At 50.5% G+C, this 18,885-nt stretch overlaps 7 protein-coding genes across 7 annotated transcripts; 2 read left to right on the top strand and 5 right to left on the bottom strand.

Annotated features, from left to right (window-relative positions):
- Positions 1-689: 689 nt before the first annotated feature.
- On the top strand, positions 690-1,517 carry CGCS363_v008562 (Dioxygenase; the record flags this gene model as incomplete). Its single annotated transcript, XM_036640411.1, has 1 exon — positions 690-1,517. One exon carries the CDS (start codon positions 690-692, stop codon positions 1,515-1,517), a length of 828 nt encoding a protein of 275 aa, XP_036494467.1.
- A 1,002-nt stretch (positions 1,518-2,519) lies between these two features.
- On the bottom strand, positions 2,520-4,348 carry LIP1-6 (Lipase 1; the record flags this gene model as incomplete). Its single annotated transcript, XM_036640410.1, has 3 exons — positions 2,520-3,674; positions 3,738-3,833; positions 3,890-4,348. The coding sequence occupies 3 exons, from the start codon at positions 4,346-4,348 to the stop codon at positions 2,520-2,522; spliced, it is 1,710 nt and encodes a 569-aa protein (XP_036494582.1).
- A 1,063-nt stretch (positions 4,349-5,411) lies between these two features.
- Positions 5,412-6,392, bottom strand: CGCS363_v008560 (OV-16 antigen; the record flags this gene model as incomplete). Its single annotated transcript, XM_036640409.1, has 3 exons — positions 5,412-5,663; positions 5,723-6,004; positions 6,066-6,392. 3 exons carry the CDS (start codon positions 6,390-6,392, stop codon positions 5,412-5,414), a joined length of 861 nt encoding a protein of 286 aa, XP_036494465.1.
- Positions 6,393-12,327: 5,935 nt separating this feature from the next.
- Positions 12,328-13,158, bottom strand: CGCS363_v008559 (uncharacterized protein; the record flags this gene model as incomplete). Its single annotated transcript, XM_036640408.1, has 1 exon — positions 12,328-13,158. One exon carries the CDS (start codon positions 13,156-13,158, stop codon positions 12,328-12,330), a length of 831 nt encoding a protein of 276 aa, XP_036495208.1.
- An 868-nt stretch (positions 13,159-14,026) lies between these two features.
- Positions 14,027-14,860, bottom strand: hsdA-1 (3-alpha-hydroxysteroid dehydrogenase/carbonyl reductase; the record flags this gene model as incomplete). The annotated part of the gene is made up of 1 exon (XM_036640407.1): positions 14,027-14,860. One exon carries the CDS (start codon positions 14,858-14,860, stop codon positions 14,027-14,029), a length of 834 nt encoding a protein of 277 aa, XP_036494886.1.
- An 803-nt stretch (positions 14,861-15,663) lies between these two features.
- On the bottom strand, positions 15,664-16,176 carry CGCS363_v008557 (uncharacterized protein; the record flags this gene model as incomplete). The annotated part of the gene is made up of 1 exon (XM_036640406.1): positions 15,664-16,176. The coding sequence occupies one exon, from the start codon at positions 16,174-16,176 to the stop codon at positions 15,664-15,666; it is 513 nt and encodes a 170-aa protein (XP_036494378.1).
- Positions 16,177-16,881: 705 nt separating this feature from the next.
- Positions 16,882-18,705, top strand: ptaR3-2 (Pestheic acid cluster transcriptional regulator 3; the record flags this gene model as incomplete). Its single annotated transcript, XM_036640405.1, has 1 exon — positions 16,882-18,705. The coding sequence occupies one exon, from the start codon at positions 16,882-16,884 to the stop codon at positions 18,703-18,705; it is 1,824 nt and encodes a 607-aa protein (XP_036495212.1).
- Between the last annotated feature and the right edge of the window lie 180 nt (positions 18,706-18,885).

The following is an 18,885-nucleotide window of genomic DNA, read 5'->3' as shown; positions in this document are numbered from 1 at the left end:
AGCCTGGTACTATAGATAAAAGATAAGTCAGGCTCTTTGACCCGCAGAGCCAATTAAGCGCTGAAGATTGTAGCATCATTGTTGGTTGAATCCATTATGCAGCGGAGTGGGAACTACCAACAGCGACCACTACCACACCAACGGCTGCCTGAGAGGCCTCTTCGGGTGCTGCCGTGCATGGTGATAAGACTATTGTGTATCATCGTTGCTTACTCTGCATGCCTGACGTGTTTACTTTCACCAATCCGTACTTGTGTCCCTCCTGCATACCCTAGTTCGGACGCGACAGAGCGCCGATCGCTTGTGAAGCAACCCATCGCCATTGGAGAATCGAAGTTGGTTGCCTTCAGCAAACTGCAACAATATTATTATTGTATGCACTGAGGCGGGGTTGATTGAGCAGATGGTAGGGATCATACCACGAATGTTACCGTCGCGGCGCGTACTCCATGAGCTGCCTCGGAAATTCAGATCCGGTATATTTGGCAATGAGACCCCGCAGCCTTCTACCCGCATCTTTGCTACTGATTCATTGTCAAATGAATGCCACCTCTGCCACATTTACACCACTTGACGTGCCTAGCTCCCCCATCAATTTCCCCATTAGAATCTGTATGCAAACATATCCATCAATCTGACCACGCCACTTGATATTGACCAATTTTAGTCGGCATTAGAACCCGTCAACCATGGCGTTCGATCTCGAAGAAGCCAAAGCTCATCTCAGAAAACACGGATGGGTCCGCGTTCCCTCAATTCTCACAACTGAAGAGGCTGCCGCTGCTCTCGATCGACTATGGAAGGTGAAGGCAGCCGCCGAGGCCCGTGGAGAGGACACATACCTGTCGTTTCTCGACCCAAACCCCAGCAATGTACGCGTTTTCTACCTCATGGAGCTTGACAAGATCTTCCGAGATCTCATCTCGCACCCGACCGCCATCTCCATGGTAAAGGCAGTGCTGGGCGAGAACTTCCTTATCAGCAACTTTACTGCCAATATTGCCCGCCCCGGATCCCAGAGTATGGCTCTGCATTCCGACCAGAGCATTGTCTTCCCCGATCCATGGCAGGACGTGTGGGCGCTGAACGTCATCTGGTGTCTGACAGACGTCAATAAGGAGAACGGTGCGACGCAGTACATCCCAGGGTCTAACAAATGGGTGTACCGTAAGCAGGTGCCTGATAATGCACCTGAGATGCTGGTCCCCTTTGAGGGCAAGGCTGGCGATATCATTGTCATGGACGGCCGCGTGTGGCATACCTCGGGCAGCAATACCACGAAGGATCAGGATCGGGCTCTGTTGTTTGGCTACTACACTGCACCTTTCATGCGTCAGCAGGTCAACTGGACTGCTAAGCTGCCCAAGGAGGTTCAGGATACATGCAGCGAGGAGCTCAAGGAGTGGCTTGGCCTCAATCCCGTTGGAAACATTGGTATGACGGGCGATCTGCGGTACATGTCGGTTCAGTACCCCGAGGGAAAGACGATTGCTAGCGAAACGGTTGCCAGTGGTTGAAGTTAGAGTTATACTGGAGTCGGATTTCACAGGGCCACCGTCTTATCATCTGAGTTGATACAGCTAGAAGAAATACGGGCTCAGACTATAATGAAACCGGGGTGTGATGTGATTTCCTCGCAATTCGCACGCCAAAACATTCCTCGCATGCACAGAAGAAAAGCCCAACGAGAAGTCACTCTCGGCGGCTTCAAGAATTTTCAAGGGTTGCTAAATGTAAGGTATTATAGTACCTATATTCGGCTCACATACCTGATCAATACATGTAGCTAACCAAGTAAAGTTTTTCATTACTAATATTGTCTGTGTTAGTTTCATTGGGATGCTTATGGCCGGTGCAGCTGTGGTCTCCGTCGTCCCTGTGGTCTCCGTCGTCCCTGTTGTCCCTGTCGTCCCTGTTGTCCCTGTCGTCCCTGTCGTCCCTGTCGTCTCTATTGTCTCTATTGTCTCTATCGTCTTTATCGTCTTTATCGTCTTTATCGTCTTTATCGTCTCTATCGTCTCTATCGTCTCTATTATCTCTATCGTCTCTATCGTCTCTATTATCTCTATTATCTCTATTGTCTCTATTGTCTCTATTGTCTCTGTTGTCTCTGTCGTCTCTGTTATCTCAGTTGCCTCAGTTGTCTCTGTCGTCTGTAGCTACTAAATTAAAAAACACTAAATACTGCATATTTGTCTTCTCAACCCAAAAGTACGATAAAGACCTGGATTTCATGAGACTGATTGAACTTGTCTTAAGTTAAAGACGCCTGATAACAATCATGAATGGCTACTTAGGAATGGGAACGATGCTCGCAAGACTAGGCGATATTTATATTCCGTAGGGAAGCTTTGATTGTCTCATACAGATTTGATGACAGTCCAGCTGGAGGCGACTTAGGTGCTGCAGTATCATTACTCGCTCTTTCCTGGAAGGGAAGCGTCATTGTTTGTTGTATTGACTTGCCCAACCTCTAGGCCAACCCGCCTAAAGCCTGGGAATATGACATAGCAGATAAATTAATGGTTCAGCTTCACCGGAATTGATCTCCAGTACTCAAGGGCCTCCCTTCTGATACTATCCTCCTCCAGCCATGTTCCATTGGGGCTGACATTCACTTGCCACCCCAGGCCATCTGATCCTGGTTTCGAGTACAAACTCCACTCAGCTGCAGGCGACGCCTTGAGGGTGTTCGGATCACCGTGAACCACAAAACTGGCATAGTATCCGGCAAGTATCTTTCCGGCTTCTGGATACTGCGTGTCAGGTTCAGCCCACGCGTATGGGACGTCAGAGCCGTGAGAAATGCCAAGGTAAGGGGTGATGCTGTTATTGGTGTTCCAATGCAACTTCCAGACGGGAATATCAGCCGCAGAAAGACGAGACGCAATCTCTTGAGAGGCACTGATATAGGACGTATCGCCGTAGACTGCGGTAAGACGTGTGAACTGCGCGGATTGACCACGAGCATCCACGTAAGGAGAACTTGAGTCGGCTTGGGGATCAGGGTATAACCGAGAGAATGCTTCACGATCGCTGCTGTCAAGGCCCGGATACAGATTGGACAACCAACTCCAGGCCTGTTCGTCGGTGGTAAGATTTGTCGGTGCGTACATACTTCCTTCGTCGGTGATGAAGGAGGTGAGAGCTGGGACGTGATTCCACTCCCCAGATTCCCAGGTCTCTGACGGTAGACGAGGAATAATGGCAGCGCCCGAGACGGCTTGGAAGGGATGGGTTCCGTTGTACCGGTAATCAGCCAGTAGCGCCGTAGATGTTTGCTCAATGAGATCCACATCGACTTGTCTCAAACAGGCTAACAGGTCCTCGGCAACGCCGTCATCCTGGCATCCTACTCTTTCAAGGAACTGCTCGTACTGCTTGACAATAATGGGCTCAGAAGCATTTGGGAAAGATCGTCCAGTTGGGCCACCAGACTGGAAGATGGCTTGATGGAAAAGCTTCTCGCCCTCAGCGAAGGGGTTTTGGTAGTGGAAACCGACTGAATGGGCACCGGCGGACTTTCCTCCCAGCGTGACATGAGCAGGATCTCCGCCGAATGACGAGATGTACTTGTGGACAAAGCGAAGAAGCTGGTGTTGGTCTTGCAAGCCCAAGTTCACCAAGTCGAGATCTGCAAGGAGAGGCGATGCAAGAAACCCGAGAGCAGCTAGCTAGATTGACAAGAATGTCAGTATACAAGAGAAGAGATGTAAGTGATGAGAGGATAAAGTTACCCTGTAGTTGAACGTGACAACCATTACAGGCTCAGGTGATGACGCGACAAAGGATGCGCCATCAAATATGATGCCAGCTCCGTTGCGGAACAAACCCTGGCACATATTAGCTTCAGTCTGTTTCATGGGCCGAAGATTTATCTGAAACATACGCCATGGATCCAGATTAAGACAGGCAGCTTTTCCTCGATGCTAACCCCAGCTGGTCTGTAAACATTGAGGTTTAGACAGTCCTCGCCGTACTCCAAATCAGTCTTGATGTAGGTCACCAGATTCGAATTTCCCGGCTCTTGAATGCACACTTTGCCATAGACCTTAGCGTCGCGAGTCCCATTGAAAGCCGGCGGCCAACCTGTAACCGAGAAGCGCAGGTCACCAATTGGTTGAGTCGCGTAGTCAATACCGTACCAAGCATGAACCGGCTTTGAGAGGGGGTATCCCGAAGTCGTAGAGTTCAGTGTTGTGCCGGTAAATGAGCCATATGAGGGGATAGAGACGGTGAGCGTCTCATTGAGGGGCAGTGGGCTGGCACGGGAAGTAGTAGCCAAGAGGAGAGAGGCGAAGAGGTTGGCGCCGTGCCAAGAGCTCCCAACAGAGGGCAACCAAACCATGACTTTCCGAATCAAGGCTCAAGTGCAGCACTATTCCCAGACCGCAAACGAAGAAGAAGAGACTGGATAGTCTACAAAGTCACAGACTCGACAATTATTTATTCCGCTTAATGAGTCGGCAGATAACTAGCCGGTGCCGATCAAATACCGGTAATAACCCCTCATACTGTCATGTTACCCTGGCAAGTCCCCCACCAAGACGATAAGAGTCCCCGCTAAGCAATTAATGGTGCAAGAGTAGTTTGAATGACGAGATTCGTGCCTTGGAATAGCGAACAGCCAAGAACTGTCGGTGGAGGGAAAAATTGGATTGGATCATGTCAACAAATATTGTAAAGCCAAGAATGATCACGTAGAAGTCGCATTTGAGTTAAGTACCTGCAGTAGTTTGGCCAACTGCCGCCAATGAGGAAAGCCGCTTACAAATGTTATGTTGATTTGGTGTCCACAGCCTTCATTGGATGCTCCTGAAGTCGCAGGGCATTTCGAATGGACTTGTTTCCTATTACCTCGAAGTCGTTGTGATTTTTGTACCGTGTTCGTGTTGATGCAGCAATATTGCTCTCATAACTTTCTCCGGGTCACGCGGGGAACACGCCAAGGAAGCCGAGTGGGGAACTGGTCGGGGAAAGTGCGACGCTTGAACCTAGTCGTCGGCGCCGGTGCCGGTACCGGACTGGAAGACGGGGCGTCTCGGTTCATCCCCCAGCGAAGGCTTTTAATGTAATTCAGAGTGGTCAGATTGAGCTTTCGCTGTATCAATCATGCAATGTGGCGAATGGGTCTTCTCTATTCAACACGGTCATTCAAGTAGGCCATATAAACGGGCAGCCTACTCCGCGGCTACCACGATTGCAGTCAAAGTACTCTTGGTAGATCGCTTCCATGTATCATCTTGTTCACGTCGAAAGCCAGCATAAATCGGACACTGGGCAGAAGAATGACTTGCTTGTTTGCGCTTCCGAGCCTTCCAAAGGAATGTTATAGTACAGAACATATTGAACGCCTTATTTGTAACCCTTTTAGTTCCTCGTACAATCATCAAATCGTCGCCCAACTATACCTACATCCAAATAAACATGGATGTAAACAAGGTTACGAAGACGACGCAGGACCCTGCTTGGATCAAGGATGCGGCGTTCTTTCCGTTGCCGCCATTACCGCCATTATTACCGTTGTTTCCGTTACCATTATTTCCCCCGTTGTTGCCGCCGCCACCTCCTCCTCCATTACCGCCGTCCTTGGCCATGTTCAATGTGAAGAACGTGCCGCCAATTGGGCGCTTGAGACCGGCCATCTTTCGGAAGGACGTCAACTTGATAGTGTCAGTGGGTGACATTCATGATTATGAAGTATCAGGGAGATTCTTCTCACGTTGAAGTTTTTGCGGTCCTTCATATCCATACCGACCATATCAAATCCCATCCTGTTCATCTTCTCGGGCTGGACGTAGAGCAGATAGATATATCGATGCATGCCACTGCCGGACTTTGGCTCCGGCGGCATGTATTCGGTGAACGCTGCTGATGAATTCTTCAAAATCATTGAAGAATTGAGTACCGCCGACTTGGTCTGTTCGACAGTAAAGTTTCCAGCCAAGTAGTGCTTGATGTTTCGCTCGCTCGGGTTCTCACGCGAGGGCGAGTCAGGTCCAATCTAGTTCGCTAACGTCAGTCAAGCCATTCCGCACCAACTCCACGAAACAACCAAAACTTACCATCAAGACGATGAACCGAGAGTTCCTGGTCACGTTTTGTGCCATGCTGATGTTTTCCACACTGAACTCAAAGGGCATCTTGACCTCCTTCATTTTTAACTTAGAACCCGGCATCATCAATGCCTTATCACCATCGCTGGCCATGTATCCTGCGTAGAAGGAGACCATGGGGTCAAATGATCCCATCACTTCTGGGACGATACCGCTCTCCATGAATGCCTGGTGGAACTCGGATGTCGACATGCTCCTCGGCGGCATATCGCCATGGGCAACATTGGCGGCTGCGAGTGGGGCGAACAACGCCGCGATACTGAGAATGGCCTTCATGTTGGTGTCTGGTGGTAGGCTGCCGTTCAGTTACCAATAACCTAAAGCGTCGCGGAAAGAATGGCGTCCTGCACCTAATGATATACAAGAGGGTTGAGGGCGAAAGTGACAGCAGGGCGAATCGGGCACATTGACGAGTACACGAGGCAAGGTTGGGACTAAGGAAGTAGATGATCTTTATGTTCTGCCCAACTCATCACTTTACCACCAACACCCCAGTATTGGGGCATCACGGGCCAAACGTTAGACTGATATCCTGGATCTTGAGCTGCACCAAATTGCTCAACATGCTCTGGCGATGAGACAGAAACAGTGAGGCTATTAAGCTTCGTGACAGTGCTCAAAGAGGCCGGACGTGCGCGGGGTACCGCAGACTTTTGAGCTCAAAGTTTCAGGAACATGCACGTCCCCGCACCACCATTGGACCTCCTCGTTGGAGGACTGGGAACAAGCTTTTGAAGAGCGGGTGGGATGTCACTCCTTATCCTTGCAGCATTGAAAATGCGTTGCGAATTGGTTAGAGTGCTCAGAGAAACATCCTGTCACCATCGCGCACGCACAGCATGCCGGCCCATGGGGAGCTCGCAACCTTCAAATTTGTTTCCTTGCAATCACATCTCAGTGTTTCTGAGTGGCTGTCATCGACTTTCGCATGAAAGACCCTATGGTGAGAACAGACTCGGCCATATCTTGAGCTATCGTGTGCCTCCAGACGAATTAACGGACAGATAGACCCTTTCCTAGGGACCAAGGGTCGTTTATGCCGCGTACGCCAATGATATCATGACTTGAAAGTTGAATCCGTCCTGGTCTTAATTGTACAAATAATGGCTTCATAGCCCTTATCTTGCCCAACAAGCGGGAAACACGTCGCAATGCTTCGGAGAGGGCTCCGACTCAAAGCTTTGAGCCGCATGGTCACATTCGGAGATTTACTCCCGCCAAAGTGCGGCGACTTCCGAGCATCAGGCGGGGCAAGAGAAACAAGTTCACGGCTCGGGGGCCTCCGAACTAGGAGAAAGCTTCGATAGGACCAGGTGAACGTAGCTGTGGTCATTTGACAAGGTATATGCTTGACGCGACATCCCCAATCTTCACGAGCCGGAATGTTTCCCACGTGCCCGGGTCGCTTTATCAACCCGACTAACAACCCAGGGCCAGTCATTCACCATATTTCCCTCTAGATTGAGAAATGGACGCCGAAGGTACTTGTTTGCTGCTGGATTGGGGATGCTAGGCGTATTGGATGCCAAGGTCAGAAAGGCGCCGTTTCAGGGCGCCAAGAAACTCAGAGGCAAAAATAGAGTTCGAAGATCACCCACAACCCCGTTCCGGTGCAAGACTACGCGAGATGTGACTCTGAATGGAAACAATAAACGTCTTCCTTCCTCTCTCAATTGGTTTGAGACTGTTGACAATTCACCTGTTCGGGTCAGTGGTCGGCATCTACGGGGTTGCATCGTAAGGTTGCTCGTTTGAGCGAATCGCAAACGGATGCGACTGCGCTGATGTTTTCGAACTCGCAACCACCAGACAGTGAAGGGATCCTGGCGCGGATTCATGTGGACAGTGGGCCTGTTTCATGCTTCATGGTGAATTGAGGTTTGCACCGGCAGGGTGTTGGGCGGTTGAAGATATGCATAGGTTCCCAATAGAAGGATCAGGAGATGAGATGGCAAAGAAACGAACACAGAGGCATGCAAATGTAAACACCAGGAATGATACTGTGAACAGCTAGATGCAGTTCTCGAACAGGAATTCGGAGTTCTAGTAATCCCCATATGAGATCCAGTATGCAACGGTGGTTGAACCTTCTTTCATTTCTTCTCTTTGAAGTTTTGAAAGTGGCCGACGATGCTTCAATTGTATAATCAGAGCCTCGCATTCTCTATCAATATTTCCTCTTTATTCCAACGAAGAAATAAATACCGGGTCTAGAATCCCATATCGGATTATTGTCCAAGAAACCTTGACTGTTCCACGTCGTTCGAGCCACACGATCAAAAGTATCGACGACGGACACCGGCAACTTAGTTGAAGATCTGCTGTAGTATTACAGTTCCAACGATAGGGATTGAGTTAATGTTATAGTTACTATAGAGGAGCTCATCCCGAATTGCATCGGATATACGACGGTTTTCCGACTGATATCAAAGCGCTACGCGGCTGCAGCTGTAATATCAGACGGGATGTCATCGCTGAGAACGCAGCCAGAGAGTTCGAAGAGTGAAGTTAATTGCCAATCAATAAGGTCGAAGACTGTTTGCTTGGTAATGTGCATGGACTCTCAATCTCTTTCTCCGTGGACTTTTACACTGTTATTTTCCTGGTTCCCTCACACTGATTCCTGCATCAGGACAAGCCGGAGACGAAAATTTCGCGTACGGCGCAAGTCATGCCACTGTACATGGAAATGGTGAAGATGCCCAAAGTAAAAATCATAAACGGGCGCAATCCTGCGATCTCATGGCCGACGCAGGGTGCAAGTAAAATACACAAACGATGAGTTGGACTGGTTACAGAAGCTCTAACACAGGTATTCTACGAGATCTGACTACGGAGAAACGCTCTGTGGCTGTGAAATGTGCCACAGCCTCGCAGAAGGCGGAATATCACATGCCGAACACACAAGAGAAATGGCCCCCGCCCAAACTGACCCGGTTCTCTGGGCACGGTCAACATTGCCAATTTATGTCGGGGAATATCGGTGTTTGCCCGATATTCCGATATGCAACGGCCAGTGTACCGAAATGCCGTGCATACACTCCGTTGCGTTGACAGCGTCCGCCCCCCCTTTTTGCCGAAATTACGCACGCATAATCCCTGTATATACATGAAAATTTGCCCAACGCCACGTAGATATTCGTAGTACGGCAATTGACCTATTCTGATGGCTTCAATTGATCTATTTCTATTGAATCTCATTATCTGAGGGCATCGTGATGCCTCCTAAACGCCGCCGCGCGGCTCGGCAGGCGGATGATGACCCTTCTGGGCATCGTCCGTCACCCATCGCCAACGGTACGCGGAAACAACGACGTATACAACAACTGGCACAGGACGCCGCCAGAGATCCTCCTCAACGCTCTGCCTCGCCGTCGATCAGGATCGTTACGCCCGCCGAGAGGGCTCGCCGGGCTGCCGCCGCCGAAGAGGCCGCCGAGGAGGCCGCCGAGGAGGTTATCGTCGCCGAGGCTGGACCCGAGACTAATGATTTGGTGGCGGCTGAGTCTACATCGCGAAGAAAGCGTGTACTTATAGCCCCTCCGTCATCACGAAGAGCTCCAAAAGCGTCCTCTCGCCAAAAAGCAACGACAACGCAGAGGAAGCGAAAGAAGGATCCGCCGCATACGATCCGGCTCCGAAGTACTCTGCCTTCGTCGATGCCACCGTTTCGACCAGACTCGACCCCAGTTAACCCAACCCCTCGTCAAACCACTCGATTTGCGGACGATACGCCTACGGCCCCTCGCCATAGCGCTGATGATACGTTTATGTCGTTCCACGATGTATTTGAAGAGGAGGACGATATGGGTAACGAGGAACCAACTCTGCTACAAATCCAGGTTACCCGTGGCCCAGCGCTCAAGGGTAACGGTTTACCTGTTCTCGATCTAACCATCGAGAGCATCGCGTATAACAGATTCAGTATTGCTCCTGTATTAGATGCGAATAGTAGAGACTGGGAGGCAGACAGCGGCGCCCAACTTGAGGCAGAAGTGGCTCACTCGTATATTGTGAAGAAGGCCAATATCGCTGTTGTCGTTGCTTGGAGGAAGCCCACCAACGCATCTAAACCAACACCAATCTTCACTCGGGTCTATCCGTCTACTGGAGGGGTCACTTGGCCAAGTATTCCATGGGTTGATATTGTCCCCTCTCTTGAACAAGCTGAAGAGAGGGGTGAAGTCCACCTCACCGTCAAGTGGCAATACAGCGCCGTACCAATCTCTGGTGGTATAGTGACTGGCGTACGAACGCCTCGAAAAGGTGGCCGAGCAGGCGTTTCAGCCGGCATGCAAGAGGCGATCGATCGTGAGGCTAACGATCCTGCAAACGTCGAGCGTCGGAAGGAGGGTATGCACAGACAACTTCTCCGTACGCACATCTGCCCAGAGTACCAGAGATGTAAGAATAGTTCGGGCGACGAGAAGTTCAACTGGTGCTATATACTAGGCCAGAAGCACTACAAGATCAAATCTCACCATATAGAGAAGTGGGCGAAGGCTATTATGACTGGACAGGCTGGCGTTGACAATATGGAACCACCTAAAGAACTGCTTGGTGAGATTCTTCACGACCAGTTTATAGAGGATCAGAAACGCCAGGGCAAGAGAAGTAAGAATATCGTGGAGGTTGATGATAACCAGGAGACGACAGTGATGACGGAAGAGAAGGCTGAAAATGCCGCACTTCCATCATCAGGGTCAAGATCTGGCCTAACCAACGCCAACAGCAACGCCATCGTCAATATATACGGCAACGCGGGGGCGCCAGATCGTCATCTTCAATATCCTAACCCATACGTACAGCTGCCGCCGCCGGCGCCGCCGCCGCCGGCATATTGGCCATATGCGAACATCTCACAGTATTCGTTGCCAACTCTTCCGCCATTGAACCTTCCAAGCACTCGTCAACCAAGTATCGCACTCCCGATTCGTTCGTCCTCGCCAGTGGTACCGGATTCGCCTCGAAAAGCTCTAGATCAAGTGGCCAGCTTCATCAAGTGGTTTATATCCGTCCGCGGCAAGCGATATAACGTCGACGAAGGGTTCAGAAAGAAGCTACAGAAACTGCGATCAGTAGACAGTAGCTTGCGGGCAATTCGCAAGTTACCAGATATTTGGTTTACTGAACAGGGTTTTACTCAAGATCTTACCGAAGATGTCAGGAACTCGATCAAATCCTTCATAGACAACAGCGCCTACTACGGAGGGCAGTCTGACGCCCTCTCCGACGTGGTATCTCACTCTGAACTTCATTCAAACCATCGAGAGTCAGAAGGAGATGTTTATACAAGAATATACGCTGGATTGCCAGGAGGGACGGCGGCGGCGCCAGTTGAAAACTCTGCGGCGCTAGTTTCAGGCGAGTTGGGGTCATCCCGACATATCGACGCCCTAGTGCCACGTCAATCCATCGAGCAAGAGATCCGTGGTACGCCAGTTGAAGTTGGTCGACGTGGTGAGTGTATATAGAGCTGTTTACTGTCGAATATGGCTAACTTTGTAGGCGTTTCGGAACTCTTTGGTTTCGTTTCGTCACCACTGCTGTCAGCGTCGCAGATGCTGCCCACGCAGTTACAGATCGAACAAGACGAAATCGAGCAAGGCGATGAGGACAATCAGATTGAAATCTCGAGTGATACGTCGTCAACAGAGACGTATTACTCGGAGGAGGATAACGAAGAAGAGTGATACAGCAAGAGTGGTGTGAAGTTTGACTGTATGCGCGATTTTTTTGCATGACGTGTTCAACCACGGAAAAGTCTACCCATAGCCGTAGATTCAACACTGCCGCTCTATACGTATAAAAGCAATAGAATTACTGTTATTTTGGATCTGCAAACAATACACTTCGGTCCATCCCGATACTGGTTAGGGGCAGTTGAAGTCTCTGACTATGGTTGAAGTCTCTGATCGTGATGACGTGTCATCATCACAAATCATCGTCACAAGCATCAACAACGCGTTTCAGCCGTTATACAGGCAAAATTGATATGTATACGTAGCTACCGACGAAAACAATGGACGACGGTATATTTTTTGTGTTCTGGTGCGCTTGTGGCTAACCTTTTGGCAATCTTGTTGGCTACAATCATGGATTTGATGATTGACCATCATATGACGACACGATTAAGATCTATTGCGCGCGAACGCACGATGAAAATTTGGATTGCTTGCTGATGTTCAATATTGGCAGCAAATCCTCCCTTTTATAGTTCGATATCGTCAAATATATGCTCTGTCCCATCAAAGTTGACGAACGAATGGCGGAAATGGCCCTCGATCTGGGGTAGACGATACCCAATCTCCATAGCGCAGTCACGTAGATATTCCATGAAATCCCGAGTGTCATTCTCATCGTTGTTCCACTTCGAATACGTCTTCCTGATGTATCGCTTTAGATCGCCGAAGTACTCTTCGATGGGGTTGAAGTCTGGTGAATACGGAGGCAGAAACTCGAGATGGACACCTGATACCCGGCATAAACCCTCGATTTCAGGTATACGATGGCAGGAGAGGTTATCCATAACGATGACAGAGTTTGGCTCTGGAAAACGCCCACATTTCGGGATAAGGCACTCCTGTAGCCAACGAAAGAACCCATCGCCGTCAGTCGTACCATAATACGTAGTCAAGTGTAGGATACCGCTCAACGTGAGGGCTGGCAGGATCTGTACGCGAGAGTTCTGAAACCGATCAATCTCTGCAGTTCGAAACGCAGCAAGCCCTTTCGGCGCCCATCCAGTCCTCCGTATCCCAGTATCCTTATTGACGCCGGATTCGTCGACGAATACCAGCTGGTCGGGGCGATATCGTCGTATACGGTACAAGTACTCGTATCGTAGTTCGTCACTTCGCTGAGCAGCAATAATCTTGGACTTCTTGTTCGTCCAGCCAGCTGAGTTTAACTGTCGACTGATTGCAGAACGACTGATCTGGATCTCGAAGGCTTCAAATAGGAAATCTTGCATCTCTTCAAGAGATAGATCGCTGCGGTACTGCAGTAGTTCAAGAAGCTCTGTACGATGCCATATTTCCATCTTTTGTCGACTCTGGCGGCACCTCTTATATCTCTGCACTTCGCCAGTGATATTACGTCGTGATCTATGTCGTCGAATCGTTCGTTCGGTACAGCCAACGATACTTGCCAGCTCGTGGGTCTTTTGGTCTTCGAATGGCAGTATCATCGCGATCGTCGATAGCTGTAGATTCGATATTCTGGGCGCCATTGTATCGTCGTCGTCGCCCGGCGTCTTTCTCGATGTATCTGATATAATAAACCACGGACATGTACTGACCAGCGGCAAACTGTAAGTAACAGGGCACAATCTATACAGCAGTAGACTCTTGCTCAATATCGTGAACAAGCTGAGCTATCAGGAGAGTCATTAATCCTGTTGACTGCCAAAGCATTTGCTCTGAAGAACCGTATCAAGCCCCTTGGTATGCTTATATATTACTCAGAGCCATACAAACCGTATGCTGAGTAGATATATAAAGTCATACAGCAGGTCTCTTCTTCTGTTCCTCAGCAAATGTCATCTTGATCTCTCATGACGAAAATAGACCTTTTGTTGGTCGAATGGTATGGGGATGAGGTGACTAGCTGGGTTGGCAATGCCTCGATGGGTAGATTGACTGCTACGGAAGCATGAAATACACACCTTATGTCTCTATCGTGTAGTTATACGTTTGAATACTACTGGGACTATAGTGATTGACGGCAATTGAGGTGTTGGTGATGACTTTGACGCGTTTTGCGTGCGATGCAGAGAAATGCGCGTCACAGCGTAAAATTGGCTTTTTTTCATGTTTTTGCATAAGCGGGGAAAAAAAAGGGGGGCGGACGCTGTCAACGCAACGGAGTGTACCAGATCAGGAAAGGCTTCAACGCCTCGGTGTCCCCACTTATTCGGCCCCCGCTTCGGTGCCGGGCCACCGGTGAGTCGCCCGCGAGCCTCCGTCCACCAGCAGATCCGCTCCGTTGACATACGTGGCATCCGGGCCCGCCAAAAAGGCAACAGCACCGGCAATGTCGTCAGGCGTCCCGATGCGGCCGAGAGGAACGCCTTTGATTATGCCCTCCAACATCGATCCCGCGGCTGACTGCATCACCTGGGCGATCATTGGGGTCATGGTGACACCGGGGCTGACGGTGTTGATCCGGTTTCGTTGACGGCCCCAAGCAATTGCAGCATGGCGAACGCGAATTATGCAGCCTCTTTTTGAGATGGAATAAGCGTCGCCTGGGTCTCCGGCGAGGTTGATGTCTGCATGGTTGAGGAGGTCGGTAGCAGAGGCAGTTGCGAAGTGGTCGTCCAGAGCGGAGTTCGGCTTCTTCATGTGACCCGCCATAGAGGCTATCACGGTCAAAGAACCGCCCGGAGCCATCAATGACTGGAATGAGTCCATGATGAAGGCAACACCAAGGAGATTTGTGTTGTAAATCAACTCGGCATTATCGGCTGCGTTGGACACACCCGCTGTCACCACAACAGTCTGAATCGGACCCAGCTTCGCTGCAGCCTCCGCAAAAGATGCCACCGATTCCTTTTTGGAAACGTCGATTGACTGGGCCGTAAATGAGTGGCCGGCAGAGCGGAGCGAGTCTTCGGCGTTTGAGAGGATTGCAGGGGAAAAGTCGGAAATAACGATGTAGTGGGACGGACCGAGCCGACGGGCAATGGCAACGCCCATGCTGCCGGCGCCAATGACGGCAAGAACGGGGCGGCTTGGAGACATGATGGGGGAAGAGAGTGTAAATTGAGATGAAACGAAGAGTTTTTGCAGAACTTTCTGATTGAAAATGTCGATTGATGGTGTTAAAAACGACGAAGCTCGCGTTGTCAGTCTTCGAATCTCGTTTTCGGCTCGGTTGAGTAGTCGAAGACCAAGTTGCCAAGATATGAATCGTCGAATCAGAAGTTATCGCATTCGGTTTCGTACCTCGTTCAGGTCGGAAATCAGGATGCTACGCTGAGTTGGTCAAAAGTGGTCCCCTGCATTAACGAGGCTTAGACCAATGCAAGTCTTCTTAGTGTCAAGCTCTTGCAAGTTTCTGTTACTAAGTTCGAGCTTTGTAATGAATAGAAGTCAACATTGAATACACGAAGGGTCGAGAGTAGTTACGATGGACTTCTTGCGGGGCTTGAACAATTGACTTCCCCATTGAGACTTTGCAACTCTGCTAAATGTCACTTCAAGTTGCTTGTTATTGGATGTTTCTTGGGTCAGTTGAACTATGTCAAACTTTCCAACGGGCTCGCCTAGTAATGATTAAGTTCGTAATCCTCAAATCATCAACTCCGCCTAGGTGAATTCCCAGTGCCTCGGTGACTTACTTATTGAAAGCTATCAATAATATTCGGATAAGCATTAGTAATGCTGACTGCAACTCTGCCCTAGTTGCCCTGGAGGTTGCATGATCAATACAGGGGAGTTAATGAATTAACATAGTCTAAGAAAATCTTCAATTGCGGGCATACGATCTGAGAAGCCGCCAAACACAGCATTCTTGGGGTATCTCATGCAAGGCTATGCAGAATTTACTTGGCGGCGGAGGAGCTAAGCGCCGGCATTTTGCCTTTCCACTCGTCCGCCTTGCCTTCCGCAGCATCAACAAGCCACTTTGCCAAGGCCCCTCTCTTCATCGAAGATGTCCATCCAGACTCTCCGATCCATCCGGTGAAGAGATTCTCCTGTCTGTCTTTCTCCCAGCTCTCGGGATCCGACTCGCCGGGAATTTGAGCGATCCGAAAGACCGTCCAGTCCAGACCCTCGGCCTCAGTCTCAAACAACTTCGCAAGATTCAGCATGTTGTTGTAGATTGGGCCTGCAAAGAGCGACATGAAGACGGTTACCATCGTCTGAAACATGGTCCAATGGTCTTCGGGTCGTTTGATGGACAATGTCCCCATGGCGAAAATTCGCCTGACTCCGTGGTTTCTCATTGCAGGAAAGACAGATGAGCGGTAAATATCTGCAAAGAGCGACGGATCGATCTTCGTATTCTTGATATCGGGCCCCAAAAGCGAAATGACAATAGCGCTCTCTGACATTGCAGAAGACAAGGCATCCGACTCGCTCATCTCTCCCTTTACAACCTTTAGTCTCTTGTCAGCGCAAGTCCAAAAAATTGTGATTACAGCGGTAGAAACATTGACCATGGGCCTTAATTACCTGGATGAGTGGGTTCGAGGCCAAGTCATGAGGGATCTTCGTAGGGTTCCTCGCAAAGACCACAGTCGCATGCATTCGAAAGACGAGTTCCCGAAGCAGACAAATTCCCGCTGGCCCCGTGCCTCCGAGAACGAGAATTTTGCTGCTCGGCATTGCGACAAGAATGAAATGAGCTGGATTCAATGACAATGTGGCTCAGACTCACCAAGCGACTCTCCTGCGATATAAGACACATTTTCCTCCGCATTGATCTCTGTCACCATTCCGCAGCCCGACTTGTAAGTCATGATGGCCATTCTGCAACTGCATCAAAGTCCGCCGCCGCGCCATGGTCCAAAGTCCGGCGCCCAACTAGGTTCCCGCGCGGAAACCATTCCGGGCGGGAAAGTTTTGCGCGCGGACCCAAGTCGTGCGGACCGCGCCCCGAGCGGGTCTCTTTAAGACCTAACCGTCCGAGTCCAAGGCCAGGCGCGCGGAAATCCTCACCTCCTTTTTCAGCTATTCAGCCATATCTTGTACCACGCCGCTTCCTCTTTCGGAAAATAAAGGGAAAAACGACCGAAGGGCCTGATCAAGTCGAAAACATGCCCCGTGGCACGTCGAGCTGCTGGACGTGCCGCATACGCCACAAAAAGTGCGACGAAACGCTGCCGGTGTGCAATGTGTGTGCCGGCCTCGAGATCAGCTGCTACTCCGACCAGGAGGTTCCAGAATGGATGGATGGCGGCGCAAGGCAGCAGGCTATGGCCGAGAGGCTCAAGACGGAGGTCAGGAATGGAGCCAAACGCCGTAGGGCTAGACGCATCTTGCAGCGCATCATCGGAGACGCGGATGACATATCTAGCGACATATTTGTATTGGATCCTCCCGCGCATATCAACTCCCGTCCGGCGCCTCGTTCGGCGGACAACGACAACGAAAGACACGATGCACCCCGTACAACATCCCGCCGGACTGGCACGCCATCCAGATCATTCACCAATAGCCCTGGCTCTGATTACCCCATCGACCCTCTCCTGCAGGAAATCACGCCGCCGTCTTTGCCCAACCTTCCTACGGAACTCGAGCAAAGTTACATCATGTCTTATATCGACTACATCTTCCCTGCAGTATTCCCGTTCTACACGCCCAGCGTTCTCGAGGGTGGGCGCACGTGGTTGCTTATTCTTACCCTGGCCAACAAATCACTCTGCCACGCTGCTACTAGTCTGTCATCCTACTTCTACTCCGTGGTACCCGTCCAACAGCGGCCAGAACGACGGGAGTGCGTACCCGAGGCCGAAAACGAAGTACAGAACCAAACATGCATGGCCATGAGGAAAGCCCAGTTCGACCTCAATGAGGTCAGTAAGCACGGTGTACACGGGGATTTACTCACAAGCGCGCGGCTTTTTGATAGCATCGTACATCTGATGTGTCTCGAGGTCTCCATAGCCAGCAATGAAAACTGGCAGTTCCATTTAGACGCTGCGGTCCTTCTATTCAAGCAGATGTTGGAGTTCCCCGGAGACGTTGGGAGCCATCGGTCAAAGTGGGACGCCATGTTGGAACACATGAGACGACTAGCCCACCCCGGTATGGACAATCCTCCTCGGTGGCCAGCGTGGACAGTGGACCAGGCCGCCTTTCGCTTCTTCTCTGGTCTGTTGATTGTCCACGACATCATCTACAGCACAGGAGTCGAACAGATCCCCCGGCTCCAACCCTTTTACCCTCTCGTCCTAGCAGCCGAGGACGAGCCGAAAGAAGACCCGGATCGAAACTGTCGACTAAGGTTGGAAGATTATGTCGGCTGCCAGAACTGGGCAATGATACTCGTTGGCGAGGTGGCGGCCCTTGACGGCTGGAAGAAGACCATGCAAAAGAAAGGAGCGTTGTCATTGATGCACCTCGTCAAGAAGGGGGCGGACATCGAGCAGAGTCTGCGCGATGGCTTAAGCCGATTGGAGACAATTGACGCAACAGCCAGGGACCATCGACCGCCATGGCTGGCCGACTCGAATCAAGCCCATGACGAGGCAGAAGCCTGCCACTTGGTCACGCAGATCTGGGCGCACGCAGGGCTGGTATACCTCCACGTGGTGCTTTCCGGATGGCAGCCAGCTAACATCGATATCGCCGACTCTGTCACTCAAACCATTGAGTTATGTAGGAGACTAAGAACGCCACGCAGAATTCATACGCTTGCCTGGCCATTGGTTGTAGCTGGATGCCTGGCGCAACCTGAGCAAGAGCCTGCGTTTCGAGAGTTGTTCTCACACATGGGTCCCTTAGGGTCATTTGGCTCGACAAAGCTAACAATAGATATTGTGGAAGGTGTATGGCAAAAGAGGGAAAGTATCGCGGCCGATTCTTGGGATGTTGCGGCGTGCTTGAACAGCCTCGGTCGTCGAGTGCTGCTTGGATAAGGATGTGTTGGAAGATACACGCCAATCCTGACGACGGCAGGTTGCCGGCAAGTAATTGCTCCGTGGCGAGAGTTGCCATCAAGGCGGTTACTAGAAGTCAAATTCCCAGTCTCTTAAATGGCATGATTTGTCACTAGTCATCCACCAGAAAGGCATCGACCACAGACCGACGGACGTTCC

The sequence above is a fragment of the Colletotrichum siamense genome, assembly GCF_013390195.1.
Source record: "Colletotrichum siamense strain Cg363 chromosome Unknown KSG_Cg363_contig05, whole genome shotgun sequence".
Taxonomy (NCBI): Eukaryota; Fungi; Ascomycota; class Sordariomycetes; order Glomerellales; family Glomerellaceae; genus Colletotrichum; species Colletotrichum siamense.
The sequence above is the reverse complement of the archived record's forward strand: the minus strand, read 5'-3'. Positions and strand labels throughout refer to the sequence as shown.